The sequence below is a fragment of the Schistocerca americana genome, chromosome 6, assembly GCF_021461395.2.
Source record: "Schistocerca americana isolate TAMUIC-IGC-003095 chromosome 6, iqSchAmer2.1, whole genome shotgun sequence".
In the NCBI taxonomy this organism is placed as follows: Eukaryota; Metazoa; Arthropoda; class Insecta; order Orthoptera; family Acrididae; genus Schistocerca; species Schistocerca americana.
The window spans coordinates 142780177-142796622 of NC_060124.1; the positions used below are offsets into that span (position 1 = coordinate 142780177).

The 16446-nt window shown below is 39.2% G+C and overlaps 1 protein-coding gene across 2 annotated transcripts in view; it reads right to left on the bottom strand.

The window, feature by feature from the left end:
- Positions 1-241: 241 nt before the first annotated feature.
- The window catches only part of LOC124619300 (eyes absent homolog 2), a 760861-nt gene continuing 744656 nt past the window's right edge, over positions 242-16446 (bottom strand). For both annotated transcript variants that reach the window (XM_047145588.1, XM_047145587.1), the window contains exons 12-15: positions 13411-13525; positions 5464-5585; positions 5259-5359; positions 242-2729 (exon numbers count right to left, since the gene is read on the bottom strand). In XM_047145588.1, coding sequence (XP_047001544.1) covers positions 2649-2729; positions 5259-5359; positions 5464-5585; positions 13411-13525 — 419 coding nt within the window. In that variant the 3' untranslated portion in view covers positions 242-2648. The remainder of the gene's footprint in view (positions 2730-5258; positions 5360-5463; positions 5586-13410; positions 13526-16446) is intronic.

The window sequence follows — 16446 nt, forward strand, 5'->3', positions numbered from 1 at the left end:
CACTGACAATTGAATTTAAGGAAAGACACTTTCTTTGAGTGGCACTTCAACACATGTCAGGTACTTGTTAGTATTTCATGAAGTTCAGTCATCTTAGTGTATTGTACTTAAATAAAATGAACATATTCGACTCATTTCTGCATCCTTTCAGTGGGATTTATAGAACTTGTTAAATATCTTGCAAAAAATGTAATGAGAACTCCATTAATTGATTGTGTTGTATTATAGTTTTTTTATTAAAGTGCAAATTCCTGTTATTACTACAGTCAGTAGGAAGAAACAATGAGAAAAACTTTCTACAACCTGACAGCAGAAAAAAATCATACAAGTTAGCACATTCAGAATGATAATAATCAATGAAATGTAAACATTAATTATGTCCAGCTTAAGTGTAATGTCATAGCTGTATTAGGGTGTCATGACTGGCTGCATTCTTCTTTGATAATTACAGGTTTTTGCTCCAAAGTGAGACATCAAGCAGAAAATCTTTTGTGGAAACTGGCACTAAATGACAGATGACAAACAAACCATAAAATATCAGTTTAGAAGATAACTGGCTTTTAGAGACTAGTAAAAGTTTCATATATTTCCGTAAGGGCAGTGTGAAAAGTTTGTTAAGACAACTGAAAACAGTGTGGTCAACTTATCATTAATTTTTTAAGTTTCATACAGTACTTTTTCTCCTTTCCACATACTGTTATTATTGTAATCTTTTGTTCATCTAACAATGTTGATATGGTTTGTATTAAAATCATATTAAAGCCAGAAAGTAGATTTGCATAATAACAAGGCAAAAAATAAAGCAATGTTTTAAATTTTGTTCATGAAAAATGGTTTCTTCATATACAATTAGAACATACATTAAGTAAGTTTGTACATTTGAGAAATATGAGCTGCATCTGTCTGAGAAGTATTGAAATGCATCAAAAAATAGAATTAAAACAGTACATGGAGACAGGACAAAGAACAAAATGAAAAATATAATGTAGTTTGACTCCAAACAATTAGTGGGAAAAGAAAATCATTCCCATTTAGACAACAACAACAAAGGGTGTCATGCCAAAACAGTTAAATGACAGGCTGATCAGCTGGATGATCTTCCACCATATACTCATATGTTCATCTATATTTTCAGCATGCTAAGCACCTCATCATCTACCAATGAAACTCTTTTGTACCACTGTTAGTTTATTTAGACAGCAATTGCTGTCAACTAGATGACTGATGTATATTTGAAAATAAAATGAAGAGTCATATACTACAAGTAGTTCTCTAATACCACAAAAGACAGTGAAGTTATCACTGTTACATAAAATGACTTACTTCATTTGTAAAACTTGCAGATCCCATCGCAGATACATATTTAAAAGTAACATGGTTTCCTTTTTTTAAAAGTTGGCATATTGCTCAAAAATATTACTGGTGAGTATTCTCACAGCTCACACTGTTAGCAAGGAGAATAACCATTATGGCATGCCACACATGTTTAAATCATGGTGAATATTCAAGACTGCATTATCAATAAAGGAAAAATAATTAAGTTATATGGATATAATTACAGAAACACCTTTCAAAGATTTCTTTATGAGCCAAATCAATTATTGTTACACCGAATTTTTTTTCTGAAATATGCAACCTATTGAACTAAAATATTTAGTCTGCATCTTGTAGTCACACAAAACAATTTTGAAGAGTCACACAGATTCTCATGACTTCGGTTGGGGAAGAAAACGCAATTTATAGAAAAGCAAGAGTGTCAACTGACTGTATATGACTTTTACATTTTTGTTCACCTTCTTTTTGTATTTTTCATAATTATTCATTCATACTCATGGTTATTCTTCTACAGTCTTTCCCAACTTCTTCTTGAAGAGTAGATTTCTGCTGCCTTACTTTTCCCTTTTACACTCATGCTACTACATCAGTTTCTAAAACGCAATCCTTAAATATCTACTTAGACTTCCATAATGGTAAGGTCACCCATGTACACATCAACTTCACACTGAAGGTGGATCTTGATCAATTTTGGTGTACTTTTCAGTGCTAGTTGTGGCAGCTTTCTGCATTAGTCAATAATTTTGGAGTATTTGTACTCTGTTTCATTCCAAGAGTTGATTTTTGTTTTATGGGAAAAGTAATTTTACAGAACCAGTACACCAAGTTTATAATTTAATTTACAAGTTTTGCTCTTTGAGATCTATGGTCAGGAAAATTACATCAGAAAAAAGAAAGAACTCAATATATGTTTTAAGTTCTAGCATACCGTGCCCCATTCACTAATGTATGTACATAATTTGTCTTCATATATAGGTCACATTTCAATATATTCAATTTTTCTCTGAAAATTATTTGCACAGTACAACTTAATTATCAATACAATCTTTACAATAACATTACTTTGTTATTAATAATAAAAAAACTATTTTATACAAAAGTAATAATCGTGACTATTGCGGCATCTTCTTACTATTTATGCATAATTATGAGACTGTATCATTAAGCTCATAAATTTTAAATAAAAAACAATTTAAACAAATTCATATACAGTTTCAATGTTTGTTTTAAAATTCAAGTTCCATAGTTACTAGCCTTTAATGGCTGTAATAAGTTCAATCACAGAAATGTATCAATATTAACACTGACACACATCATAAGAAGCCCATGTCCAAAGCATTGTACAGTGCTGCTGTGTCACTGTGACTCGTGATGCGCCAGAATGGGAAGTTCAACTGAAAAGAAGCATGCATTAGTAAGGGGAAAAAACATTTAATTTCACAAGTACACCAAACGAAGATATGTATTTTTTGGATTATAATCAAGTTGGCAGTTTCATTTTTGTACACAGTATTGTGATTTCAATTGATGGCCTAAAGAAGAGAGTAGATTAGTTTGAAATCTGAAAACATTTATTCAATAAATGATACATAGAAAACCTCAAGATATAAGTGACTTTATTAGATTGTACCGTCGAAGTATAAAAAGCTGGGCTCCTTAAAGAAGGAAACATAAACACATAATGAAACATAGAAATAATTGAAATGGAGATAGGTGAGAATTTTGAGAAAAGGCTTGGATGAATTGGACTTGTGAAATGAAGGGGTCAAATGGAGGCAATGGGTAATCAAACTGCAGTGAATGTAGTTTGACCAAAGAAATGTGAAACAACAAAGACTGAAGTAAACTGCAGAAGTAGGGATATTTAATCACAGCAATCAATCTGCAGTTTGATAATAGAAAATTATGATAATGATATGATCTGTAACTGCCTCAGACAACTGAAAAATAAAGGTGAGGTGGGACTAAGTGAACAGTAATTTAAATTTAATAATATACAAAACTGACACCTTCTCTAAACGAGAAAGCTATAATTAGTGACATATTTCTTTTCCATTTCCATCACTATACAGAATGCACCAGCCATCCCTTCATATCTGATTTTATGCAGAACAAATATTGGCTCCTCTTTTCAGACACCATGAGCATCTTTATGTGCATAAGGAAAGCAGAAATTGATAGTATCACTTTTAAATGAATACTGAAAATAGAGCATTCTCATAAAATGGTCACTAACTTAAATAACTGTAAAGAACACATACAGGAAGTGAGCACAAATACTAGGAAAAGGTACTGCATTAGAGGGATCTGGTTGCTGGAGGCCTAACTCTGCAGCAGCTCACATTTCAGGAACCAAGTCAAAGATAGTGTAGTGGAAATAGCTTGAAAATAATGAGGTTTCTATATTGTAGTGTAGTGGAAAGAGCTTGAGAATAATGATGTTTCTATACTTTATAAGTCCTGTCCTTTTTTCCTTTTCTGTTATTCCCACATATTATCATGGCTGTGCCAAGATTGCATATTTTTTTTCCAAATACTGCTTTGTTTATCATGTCAGAGGAAGAATCTATTGCTGGCCGCGGTTCTAGGCGCTCAGTCTGGAACCGCGGGACAGCTACGGTCGCAGGTTCGAATCCTGCCTCGGGCATGGATGTGTGTGATGTCCTTAGGTTAGTTAGGTTTAATTAGTTCTAAGTTCTAGGCGACTGATGACCTCAGAAGTTAAGTCGCATAGTGCTCAGAGCCATTGAAGAATGTATTAAAGTAAGCATGGTGATGATTTTGGAAGACCACTGAGTCAAGATGAAACTACATCCTGCTGTGGTCCAGCAATGGCATATGTTTTAGAAAAAGTGGATGTTTATCTTTGAGAAACTACAAATAATTCAGTTAGATGACTGTCAAAGAGATTGGGTCCAGTGAAATGATCATACATGATTTAACAGCATTTGTTCATACCCCACTCTCTCTTAAATGCTGTCTGATGCATCCAATGGGGATTATTCACACTTCAATAATGCATTTTGTGGCAATTAAATGGCCCTATGTAAATACTGTTAAAAACATTATGCTGAATCCATTGACAAACACTATCCATATGTACGAATTTGCAGTCACATACTGTTATCATTCTAATTTGGTATGCATCACCATTCTGTTCTGATGGGACATGCTTTCCCTTTTCTTCTGATTAAAAACTAAGGCTACAGGCACAAGACTTTAACTTGCCTATGGATATCCTGGAAACTTTCTCAGTACTGATGCATTCAGTGCAACTGAGGCTTGATGTGGACTAATGTGTTTCCAATTCATAATTACTCTTGGTCTGTGTATGCACCATTTGTTGTAACGTATGTATTATTCATACTTGCTATTATTCCATACATTTATACAGGTTTCCAAAAGTCCTGCTCTCTTATAACAGGAAAATACATATCATTATATTATCTCAGGATAGGATGAGGGATCAGTGGTTGGCAGAAATCTATGAAAAACTTCAGGTTAGATAAAATGAGAGTGGAAAAATAACAGCAGTCTGAACAACAGTAGCTTCTTTGTGTAATGTGTCTGTATGCAGACATGTACCATCTTTACTACACCCTTTTAGATGGATAGAAATACTTTTCATTCCATAGATTCACAGTGAGGAGATCCTTAAGGATGTAGTACAACTGGTATTTGTAATGTGGAGTTTTAATTATGCTCTTTTCACCAGTATTAAATTATTTGTGTTACATAGAAAGACATAGCACTCTGATATAGGTCAGTAATATTTTCAGATAAATATAAGAGTGGTAAATAATATTATCGCAGTGGAATTCTCCACTCAAAGTCTTTGTGTCAACATATTAGGTTTCTGCCTACGTCAAGTGGGTGCTAATCATATGTATATTTGAGAAAGATATACAACATTTCACAGTTACCTGTTTTGCTGCAGCTTCCTCATCTGTCCCATCACCAACTACAACATATGTACATTTTCTGCCATATCGGGAGACTATGCGCTCAAAGCAGCTCTCTTTGCCTAAAATAATGTTGAATTACATAAATAGCAATCAGATTCAGACAGGAGAGAAGTAAATACATCAGCCATAACATTTAACAACTATTTTATGAGTTTACTATTACCTATTTTTGTAGCTGAATAAATGTTCTCAATAGGAAAAATTCCACCCAGACCGAAAAGCAGTACTTTTGCCAGTGCTGGCACGAGCTGCGTTGTCGTCACCAACACATTCACACAGTTGGGCCTAGAAATTAAATTAAAAACAATGAACCACTGAATAAATACTCCATGGGTTATCTCACACAAAAACATGAAGGCCTCGGGACATATAAATGTATGAGATGCTAACTATGACACAAAACACTTCTTGATTAACTCTTCTTGTCATTTTGTTCTATTAACTAGCAGCAATTTACATTGTTCTGAATGGCATTTATGCACTAGTTTTTTAATTATAAGAAAATTAGTTGACAAAAGTTGAGCTATAATTTGCAGATAAATGGTGTTCATTACTAAGAGTCAGAAATAAATTGCATGTTTGCTTAATGTTTACCAAAGGAGGAAAGAGATGTGAATAGTTAGTAACATGTAAGTTCTACCTAATAACACTACTATGATCACTGCAGAAGGCACATCTATGCAACATATCTCTTTCCTGAGTCACTACTTTAACATGTATAGGTATTCTTTGCATACAGGGCAACCCAGAACTCACCAATAAAATTTCAAAAGTTATTCAGGGTTATTTTCTGAGTATTGGTATGATAACATGCCACAATAGTGCACAACTTTATATATATTTGTTCTCAGTCATGTAAGGCTAAGGGCACATGTAAGATATATGGAATATTTGTCATCAAAGCTTTTTGATTATCCTGCAGCCAAAGCCAATAATGGCATCCAGGCCAAAACTGTAAAATCAAAAAATTTAACAGTGGCAGATGGTGTGGAATTATGTTGCAATGCATTAGAGTACACATATATATGTGCATATGTGCATCCTGCCCGCCCTCTGCCACTCCCCCCTCTCCCCCTGCCCCCCCCCCCCAAACACACACACACACACACACACACACACACACACACACACTGCTTTGTTATTTAACCACAGCCTTGTTGTTATTATTTTTAATTTTAACAGTGCTAAATCTGGGATGAAATAACATCAGTATTAGACTGATAGATTGCTACTAATTACATTGAGGAGGCACTGAATGGCAGACAGGTGCACTGAAAAACTGTTGTTATTTCATCTCAGATTTTCCATTGTTAAACTTGGAAATCATACATTTCCTTCAGCTGCCTATTTGCAGATCATGGCATCTACGACATTGTTGGGTTTATAGCCATTTAGACTGCACCACGTATCAAATCTCTGATAAGGAACTATGCCTGACAGCCCCAGACCAAAGATTAAATTTAAGTATTCATCACGTTCTTTCCTTTGTCTTTGTGTGTGTGTGTGTGTGTATGTGTGTGTGTGTGAGAGAGAGAGAGAGAGAGAGAGAGAGAGAGAGAGAGAGAAGCTGTTCACTTTCACACTAATGTGCTGCATAGTTGTCTCATTCAGAAACTGGATACCTCATTCATTTAATAAATTCATAACATGGTGTTTTCTTGCATGAAAATATGTCACAGGATACCACCACAGTTATGAGAAACCAGATTTTTTATCTAAATATTAGTACAGCATAGCTGTAAAAATGAAAAAAAAGAGTTCTCACTGGCAAAACAGGTGGTTAATTGTGTAAAAAATGAAAATCCAGTTCAGAAAACTTTGATTTTTATAGACAGGTGGGCTGGCCAGTATTTATAGTCAGGAGGAACAATTTCTTCTTACTGCCATAGAAACATGTAGAAACACATAATAGTACTTTCAGTTTCTGGAAACCCAGGCTCATTCTTCACACATAACCTGGGTGCATTCTATTTAGCAATATAGATGGCACCAGCTTCACATGTACACTGAAGAAAGAATTCCTGTGTTAAAATCCACAAGTGTCAGCTACCTCTTACAAGGGAACCTCCCCATCGCACCCCCCTCAGATTTAGTTATAAGTTGGCACAGTGGATAGGCCTTGGAAAACTGAACACAGATCAATCGAGAAAGCAGGAAGAAGTTGTGTGGAACTGTGAAAAAAATTAGTAAAATATACAAACTGAGTAGTCCATGCGAAGATAGGCAACATCAAGGACACTGGGAGTCAAGGAGCGCCTTGGTCCTGTGGTTAGCGAGAGCAGCTACGGAACGAGAGGTCCTAGGTTCAAGTCTTCCCTCGAGTGAAAAGTTTAATTTTTTATTTTCAGTTTATGTGACAAATTCTTATGTTTTCATCGCTTTTTTGGGAGTGATTATCACATCCACAAGAAAACCTAAATCCAGCAAGGTAGAAGAATCTTTTTACCCTTTCGCTAAGTGTACAAGTTAGGTGGGTCAACGACATATTCCTGTCATGTGACGCACATGCCGTTACCAGTGTCATATAGAATATATCAGACGTGTTTTCCCGTGGAGGAATCGGTTGACCTATGACGTTGCGATCAAATGTTTTCGGTTCCCATTGGAGAGGCACGTCCTTTCATCTACTAATCGCACGGTTTTGAGGTTCGGTCGCAAAACACAGACACTAAACTTATTGCAGTGAACAGAGACGTCAATGAACGAACGGACAGATCATAACTTGGTGAAAATAAAGAAAGTAAAATTTGCAGTTGAGGGATGACTTGAACCAAGGACCTCTCGTTCTGCAGATACTCATGCTAACTGCGGGACCACGGTGCTCCTGAGCTCACATTCTCCTTGATGTTGCCTATCTTGCATATGGACTACTCAATTTGTATATTTTATTAATTTTTTTCACGGTTCCACACAACTTCTTCCCGTTTTCTCGATTGATCTGTGTTCAGTTTTACAAGGCGTATCCACTGTCCCAACTTCTCACTACATCTGAGGGGGGTGCGATGGGGAGGTTCCCTTGTTAGATACATGCGTTATTATCTGAAATTTCAGTTTGTCGAATTCCTTCCTTAATACATCAACTTACTGTGGTGTCACCTCATAAGTTCAAAGCAATGTGAATTCATTCACTGCAGAGAAGGCATTAAGTGCTGTAACAACATTATCTTATAGGAACAGGCCTTACCACTATTGAACACTACTTTTCCCAATGCCCGACAGATTCCAAACCAAAAGCCTCCTTCCTAGTCACTACTCCTTTGAAGGCATTACCTACAAACAAACCTGGGGTACGGCTATAGGCACCCACATGGCACCATTCTATGCCAACTTATTCATGGGCCATCTAGAGGAATCCTGCCCAAACACCCAGAGTCCTAAACCCTTCACCTGGTTCATATTCACTGATGACATCTTTGCAATTGGGATCGAGGCTGAGGACACCTATCCACATTCCTCCAGAACCTCAGAAATTTCTCCCCCATTTGCTTCACCTGGTCCTACTCAACCCAACAAGGCACCTTCCTAGGTGTTGATCTCCACCTCGAAGATGGCTACATCACTATCTCCAGCCATATCAAACCTGCTAACCACAAGCAATACCTCTACTTTGACAGTTGCCACCCATTCCATACCAAGAAGTCCCTTCCGTATAGCCTAGCTACCCATGGTCATCACATCTGTAGTGACGAGCAGTCCCTCTCAGAATGTACTGAGGGTCTTCAAAAACCGTAATTTTCCTCCCAAAATTATACAAAAACAAATCTCCTGTGTTTTATGTGGTGTCACCGCCAGACACCACACTTGCTAGGTGGTAGCTTTAAATCGGCCGCGGTCCATTAGTACATGTCGGACCCGCGTGTCGCCACTGTGTGATCGCAGACCGAGCGCCACCACAAGGCAGGTCTCGAGAGACGGACTAGCACTCGCCCCAGTTGTACGGACGACGTAGCTAGCGACTATACTGACGAAGCCTCGCTCCTTTGCTGAGCCGATAGTTAGAATAGCCTTCAGCTAAGTCAATGGCTACGACCTAGCAAGGCGCCATTAGTAACATTGCATGTATCAGATGTACCAAAAGGATGGATTAAAGTTAAGTATTCCAGAAGCTATGTACTTTTCTTTATAGCATTCATTACGTATCCTGTTTCAGACCTCACGCCATCCTGCTTTAGCTTAGCGCGTGCCATGTGATAGTGAAATTATTTCCCCGACGTGACGTAGCAGCTCTGTCCTACGAAAAAATTTTGTCTGCTTTAGATGCCTATTTCAAGGAAACAGTTAATGTAGTTGCAAAGAGGTATACTTTCTTTCGTACAAAACGTACGGCCGGTCAAACTAATAGGGAGTGGGTTGCAACATTGCAAGGCCTTACAAGGGATTGTGCTTTTGAGTGTGAATGTGGACTCCCTTATTCAGATACTATGGTACGTGATGCAATAGCACAGAACGTTTCTGATGTTCGCATACGGGAATAGATTTTGAAACTAGTCAATCCCTCCCTTCAACAAGTGATAGACATATTGGATAGACAAGACACGCTTGACTTTGCTCAGGAATCGTTTGCAACTTCGCCAGCCGTGTGTAACATTAACCGGCCCGCCGGGTGCGCTGCACGGACAGGTAAACTGCCCTCGCGCACGTCCACGCAGCTGCCGCCACGCTCTAAACCAGGTGTGCCGCGCCAGCATACAAATGCAGTGAAATCATGCCCGCGGTGTGCTACTAGGCATTCGCGTGAAAATTGCCCGTCACGCCAAGCTATTTGCTTTTTCTGTAATAAGAAAGGACATGTTCAAAGTGTTTGCCAGAAAAAGCTCAGATCAGACGATCACAACCATTCCAGGCCCTTTGCTTCGCGCCGGAATCGAACCAAGAATACTCAGGCTCATGAACCTTCGCCCATGGACATTCATGTAGTTAATTCCACTTCGTCCAGTGCCACTGTCTCTAACAGTGACTGTGTTCATCCCACACAAAGTGTGCGTCGACGTCGCCGGAAATCACGTCAATTAGCAAGTGATGCTGTACTTGTATCAGTTCAAATTGCACGAGACAGTCGCTCTTGTCATCAGCAGGCCAATAAACTTTTTGTAGATTTTGACTTTAATGGCAAGATCATACCATTCCAGCTCGATACCGGAGCTGCAGTTTCATTGCTCAATCATGACACGTACAAACAACTGGACAAACCTCCGTTGCGTGCCGCGCATGTTAAGTTACATAGTTATTCAGGACAGCATATCCCTGTGTTAGGACAGTGCACTCTTCTTGCAACATACAAGGGACAAACAAAACTTGTGTCATTTTACGTTCTTCGTTCTTCTACTGCAGTGAACTTGTTTGGTTTAGATTTATTTCAATTGTGTAACTTGTCTATTGTAAATCAGGTCCTATCAGTGAACCTGACTGTGCCTTCCGCCAGTGTTTCTCGGCTATGTGAAGAATTTGCAGACATTTTTGCACCGGGCTTAGGTTGCGCTCAGAACTATGAAGCACATTTGGAACTGAAAGTCAACGCGCAACCGAAATTTTTCAGAGCGCGCAATGTTCCTCACGCATTGCGTGATGAGGTCGCAAGAACATTACACGATTTAGAATCACAAGGTGTGATTGAATGTGCGCAATGCCTCTTCTCTTTCAGCTCCGCTTCATCGCTTACGACATACAGGTGTTCCGTTCGTCTGGACGACGGAATGCGAACGGGCCTTTCGCCAGTTGAAATCGGCGTTGCTTTCAAATACTTGCCTTACGCCATTCGATCCCCAGAAACCCCTTTTGTTGATGGTAGATGCATCGGATTTCGGGATCGGTGCTGTGCTTGCGCACAGAGATGGGTCGCATGATCGCCCTATTGCCTTTGCGTCCAAATTGCTCTCGTCTGCGCAAAGAAATTATTCACAGATAGAGAAAGAAGCTTTGGCTCTCGTGTTTGGTGTTACTAAGTTCCATGATTTCTTGTATGGTCGTCACTTTACCATCATCACAGACCACAAACCTTTGACGTCGCTTTTTCATCCGAACAAGCCTGTACCTCCGCGTACAGTGCAGAAATTCATTCGCTGGTCTATTTTCCTCTCGCAGTACCGCTACGATATCTTGTATCGGTCCACTGCTAAGCACGGAAACGCCGATGCGTTGTCCCGTTTGCCTGTTGCTGAGGATAGAGCATTCGATTCTTCCAAACTTGCTTGCATGTTCATTAATTCGGAAACCGATGCAGTGGTCGAATCGTTTCCGATTGATTTTCGTCGTGTAGCTACAGCCACAGCTGCTGACCCGGTCCTTGCTACCATTTTGCGTTTTGTTGCTACACAATGGCCTTTGTCAAAGTCTCGGATCGAGGATCCGTTGGTTCGCCGATTTGTGGGGGAGGAATGTGGTGTCACTGCCAGACACCACACTTGCTAGGTGGTAGCTTTAAATCGGCCGCGGTCCATTAGTACATGTCGGACCCGCGTGTCGCCACTGTGTGATCGCAGACCGAGCGCCACCACAAGGCAGGTCTCGAGAGACGGACTAGCACTCGCCCCAGTTGTACGGACGACGTAGCTAGCGACTATACTGACGAAGCCTTGCTCCTTTGCCGAGCCGATAGTTAGAATAGCCTTCAGCTAAGTCAATGGCTACGACCTAGCAAGGCGCCATTAGTAACATTGCATGTATCTAAAGAGCCTCACTTGTATCGCCACAATCTCCAGATGTACCAAAAGGATGGATTAAAGTTAAGTATTCCAGAAGCTATGTACTTTTCTTTATAGCATTCATTACGTATCCTGTTTCAGACCTCACGCCATCCTGCTTTAGCTTAGCACGTGCCTTTCGGCTTCCTCTCATTGTGTCTAGGCTGTCTTGTCTAGACACAACATTTTATCTTTCCAGTCTCCCACCATCTCACAAAGTTCAACTGTCCAGCCACAGAGAAGCACTCCCCTCATAACTCAATATCACCCAGGACTGGAACATCTGAATTACATTCTCTGCCAGGGTTTTAACTACCTATCATCATGCCCTGAAATGAGAAATGTCCTGTCCACTATCTTTCTCACCCCTCCCACAATGGTATTCTGCTGTCCACCAAACCTATACAATATACTCATTTGTCCCTACACAGCCCTGCTCCCAACCTCTTACCTCATGGCTCATACCCCTGTAATAGACCTAGATGCAAGACCTGTCCTATACATCCTCCCAACACCACCTACTCTTGCCTGGTCACAAACATCACTTATCCCATCAAATTCAGGGCTATATGTGAGACCAGTTGTGATCTACAAGCTAAGCTGCAACCACTGTGATGCATTCTATGTGGCCGTGACAACCAACAAGCTGTCTGTCCGCATAAATGGCCACCAACAAACTGTGAGCAAGAAACAAGTGGACCACCCTGTTGTTGAGCACACTGCCAAACATGACAGCCTTCATTTCAATGACTGTTTCACAGCCAGTGCCATATGGATCCTTGCCACCAATACCAGCTTTTCTGAATTGCGCAGGTGAGAGCTTCCCCTGCAATATATCCTACGTTCCCGTAACCCTGCTGGCCTCAACCTTCGTTAGTCATTGTCCTCTCCCAGCCAGCCCCTTACCTGTTCCCATTCCAGCACTACACAGCCCTCATTCGTCCCTCACACCCAGTCTTTCTACTTCTCTCCTATCCCCTCCCCACCTACATCTCCGATGCCCTTCGCCTAACCTCCCGACTACACATAGCTGCCATACTATTTTTCCACATCCTCCCTGCGCACTCCCCAACAGCAGGTCACTGTCTGCTGCCCCTACCCTACTATCCCTCCCACTCCCCACCCCAGCCTCTTCCTTAGCCCCACCCAGTTGCCACTCCCATCATGCACTGGTGCTTCTGCTCGCAGTGTGGCCTCAGTTGCTCGAGACTGCAGTCATGTGAGTGTGAGTTGCATTTGCGTGAGTGTGTATGTGTGTGTTTGTCATCTAATTTTGATGAAGGCCTTACTGGCTGAAAGCTATACTTGTGACAGACTTTTTGTTGTGGCTATCTATGACTCTGCATCTCCACTATATGGTGAGTAGCAACTATCCTTTTCACAGTATAGGAATAGAATTAACCATTATAAGCTTAATTCCTGCTACTTACCGTGAATTAATTAATGTCAGACATTTGTTGGCTAATGTTAACCAGTTGTCTGTTATGGTTTCAATTTCAGCTCTAAGTTGCAACCATTGTTCACGCTTTGCTGGCCCGAGAAGACCTAAGGAAAAGAAATTCACATACATGAATATGGGAAAGAATAGTTGCAATTTTCAGTAAAGACATTAGAAAGTGTTGGGTAAATAATATCTCAAGTAATAATATGCCACTGCAAAGTAATAAATAATGGAAGGTATAAAAGTAAGAGTTCATCATATAACTGAGGTGTTGAGTGGCTAACATGTGCATAAACAAGACTGGGAACATTGCTAAGCTTTTTGATGATGTCTTCCTTCAGACCTAAGTAGTAAAATAACTCTCAGCTCTGTGGTGAGTGGTAACTCTTACTCTTTCAATTTATTCAAGTAAGAATATAATATATGCAATGTCAGTGTGCATTCAACTTTGCACTTCATTAGAAAGGGTAACTGAAGTCACACAGATTGCATTAGGGAAATACAGGGACCATCTTGTAATTTTTTATTATTATTATATATTTCACTGTTAGATTACACAAGTGATGTCATTATTGATTTCAACTTATTACCAAGTTAGCATTAAATGATCAATTTAAGTAAATACTAGCAAACTAAATCACACATCCAGTTAGCTTCTATGTACAAAACCATATATACACTAGACTCTCGCCATTCCTGGCACATATAGGTGCTGGATTAGCAGAAGTGCCAGATTATTGAGTGTCTGAAATTTATGTTATTCATTTATCTGTTTTTTTATTTATTTTGAAAGCACAGGGGATATGGTGTACTGTACTTTATTAAACTGAAGCATACAATTTTAAAACACAGAGGATATACTTTATTAAATCCAAAAATACATTAATTTTCAAAGAAAACTTAGTCCTTGACTGTATACTGTACATAACTATACAGCAGTATCACTCACTATGAAACATGTTCCTAATTTATAACAGTCACAATGATGATACGTGATGGTGACATGCTTTACAAGCGTTACATCGGTACTGCACGTATCTGGTTGTTGCATAATGTACTCCAGGAAGACTTTGGCACCTTCAGTGCAAGCAGTGTGAGAAATCTTCATGCTCTCTCCTCCTGCATTTTCTTCTTCATCACTTTTATCATTACTTTCTTGCACGCTTTTGATTATTTCTTCATCTGTTAAAGTTTGGTCTCTATCACAGTTTTCCTCATTCAGCTACTTAGTAACATCTTCATCATCAATTTTGTCTCCTCCTGGAAGGTTGTGGAACATGTCAGTGTACAAAGTAATTGATAATTCGGAATTGACTGGCTCATTGCTGTCACTCACTACTGGATTCAACTCGGCGTCAATGGATGGCCACAATTTTCTCCAGCTCTTCATTATGGTAGCACTCTCCACTTTATCCCATGCTTTGGCTGCTTGGAAAACAACATCACATATGTTAATTGCTTTCCATGCCTTCAGCATAGTCTGAATAGAGTCATTTTCACTTTCATTCAGCAAGGAGATGAGCTCTTTTCTCACTGCTGGTACAAATGTTTCATGGAACCACCAAAAGAATATTTGTCTGTCCATCCACGTTTTCTTCTAAGCACAATACTGCACTGGTAGAGTATTTATGTCAGCATGTTGAAAACAATGTGGATTTTGGAATTTTCCAGTCACCGTAAGTGGTAGTTTATGACTTCCATTTGCATTACAACATGCCGTTAATGTTACATGCTGTTTCTGTTGCTTATAACCATGAGCTTCCTTCTCATTCTTGGCAGCTCATGTTTTTGAAGGAAGCATCTTGTAAAAGAGTCCTGTTTCATCAGCATTATACAAGACATCAGCAATTAAATCTTCTTCCTCTATTATCTTCCGTATCTTGTTTACAAACTCATCAGCATCCCTATCGTTAGCTGAGCAGGTTTCCCTGGTGACTGTCAGCTGCTGAATGCCATGTTGTTTTTTCCAGTTTGATAGCCAACCTTCGCTCGGAAACAAGTTCCTACCACCAAGTTGTTTGTTAAATGCAGCTGCTTTTTCCTTTTTAATCAGGCCACTGACTGGAATTCCTTTACTGTGTTGTTGTATGAACCGTCTATAAACAGCTACGTCCAGTTCTTCATTCTCACTCTTTCACATAATCTTCCATTTTCCCAACTCACTATCCATTTGTGTTGAGTACTACTGAATAACATCATCTTTCTTCTTGATGTCATAAATAGCTGCTCGTCCAACACTGAACTCAGCAGCAATGGCTTTCTGCAAAGAACCTCGATTTAACTTATCTAAAATTTTCAGTTTCTGCTTGAGGTCTAGTGTAACATGTTTCCTTTTAGAAGACATGATTCTGAACTGTAAAGAAAGCTACAATTTCAAATACAGTATATAAAGCATTGTTGAACTAAGCATTGTTGCACACAATAATTCATTGTGCACATGTTTTTAGATGTGCACCAAATTACTGTGAGGCTGGACTACTGAGGGCCAGATTAGTATGAGTCTAGTGTACTTGAATATGTTACAAAGTGACCTGTCAATTGAGGAGACCTGGAATGATGCCTTTATGGATCTCTTCAACCACAGTTGTTTTATCACAATTATTTTGTACTGGTAATTGTTGACATTTGGAAAGATCAGTCTGGACAAACACAATATCAGAAGTAAATGCAACTATCCAGCAACATGGTGATGTGTTCTCTAACATTTGGGCAATGTCAAAACAGAGTGTCTCTACTGAACTGTCACTGTGTATTTGCTGTGGTTTGTCCAGATTATTCATAAACACTAGTTGCTAACAACATAAAATATATAATTGGTTGTTGGGCTGAGTCCATTCATATTCCTACAAAGATATGCTGATCATGAAAAATATGAAAGAAATTGCTGGATATCATTTGTACCAAATTTCTGAAATTTACATACTCCCAATGTAATGGAACAGCTTGAAAATATTTGCTCACAGGCCAATGAAAGCCCATACTTTACTCTCATTAACATTCTGGATAATTTCACTCAATTTCCCCA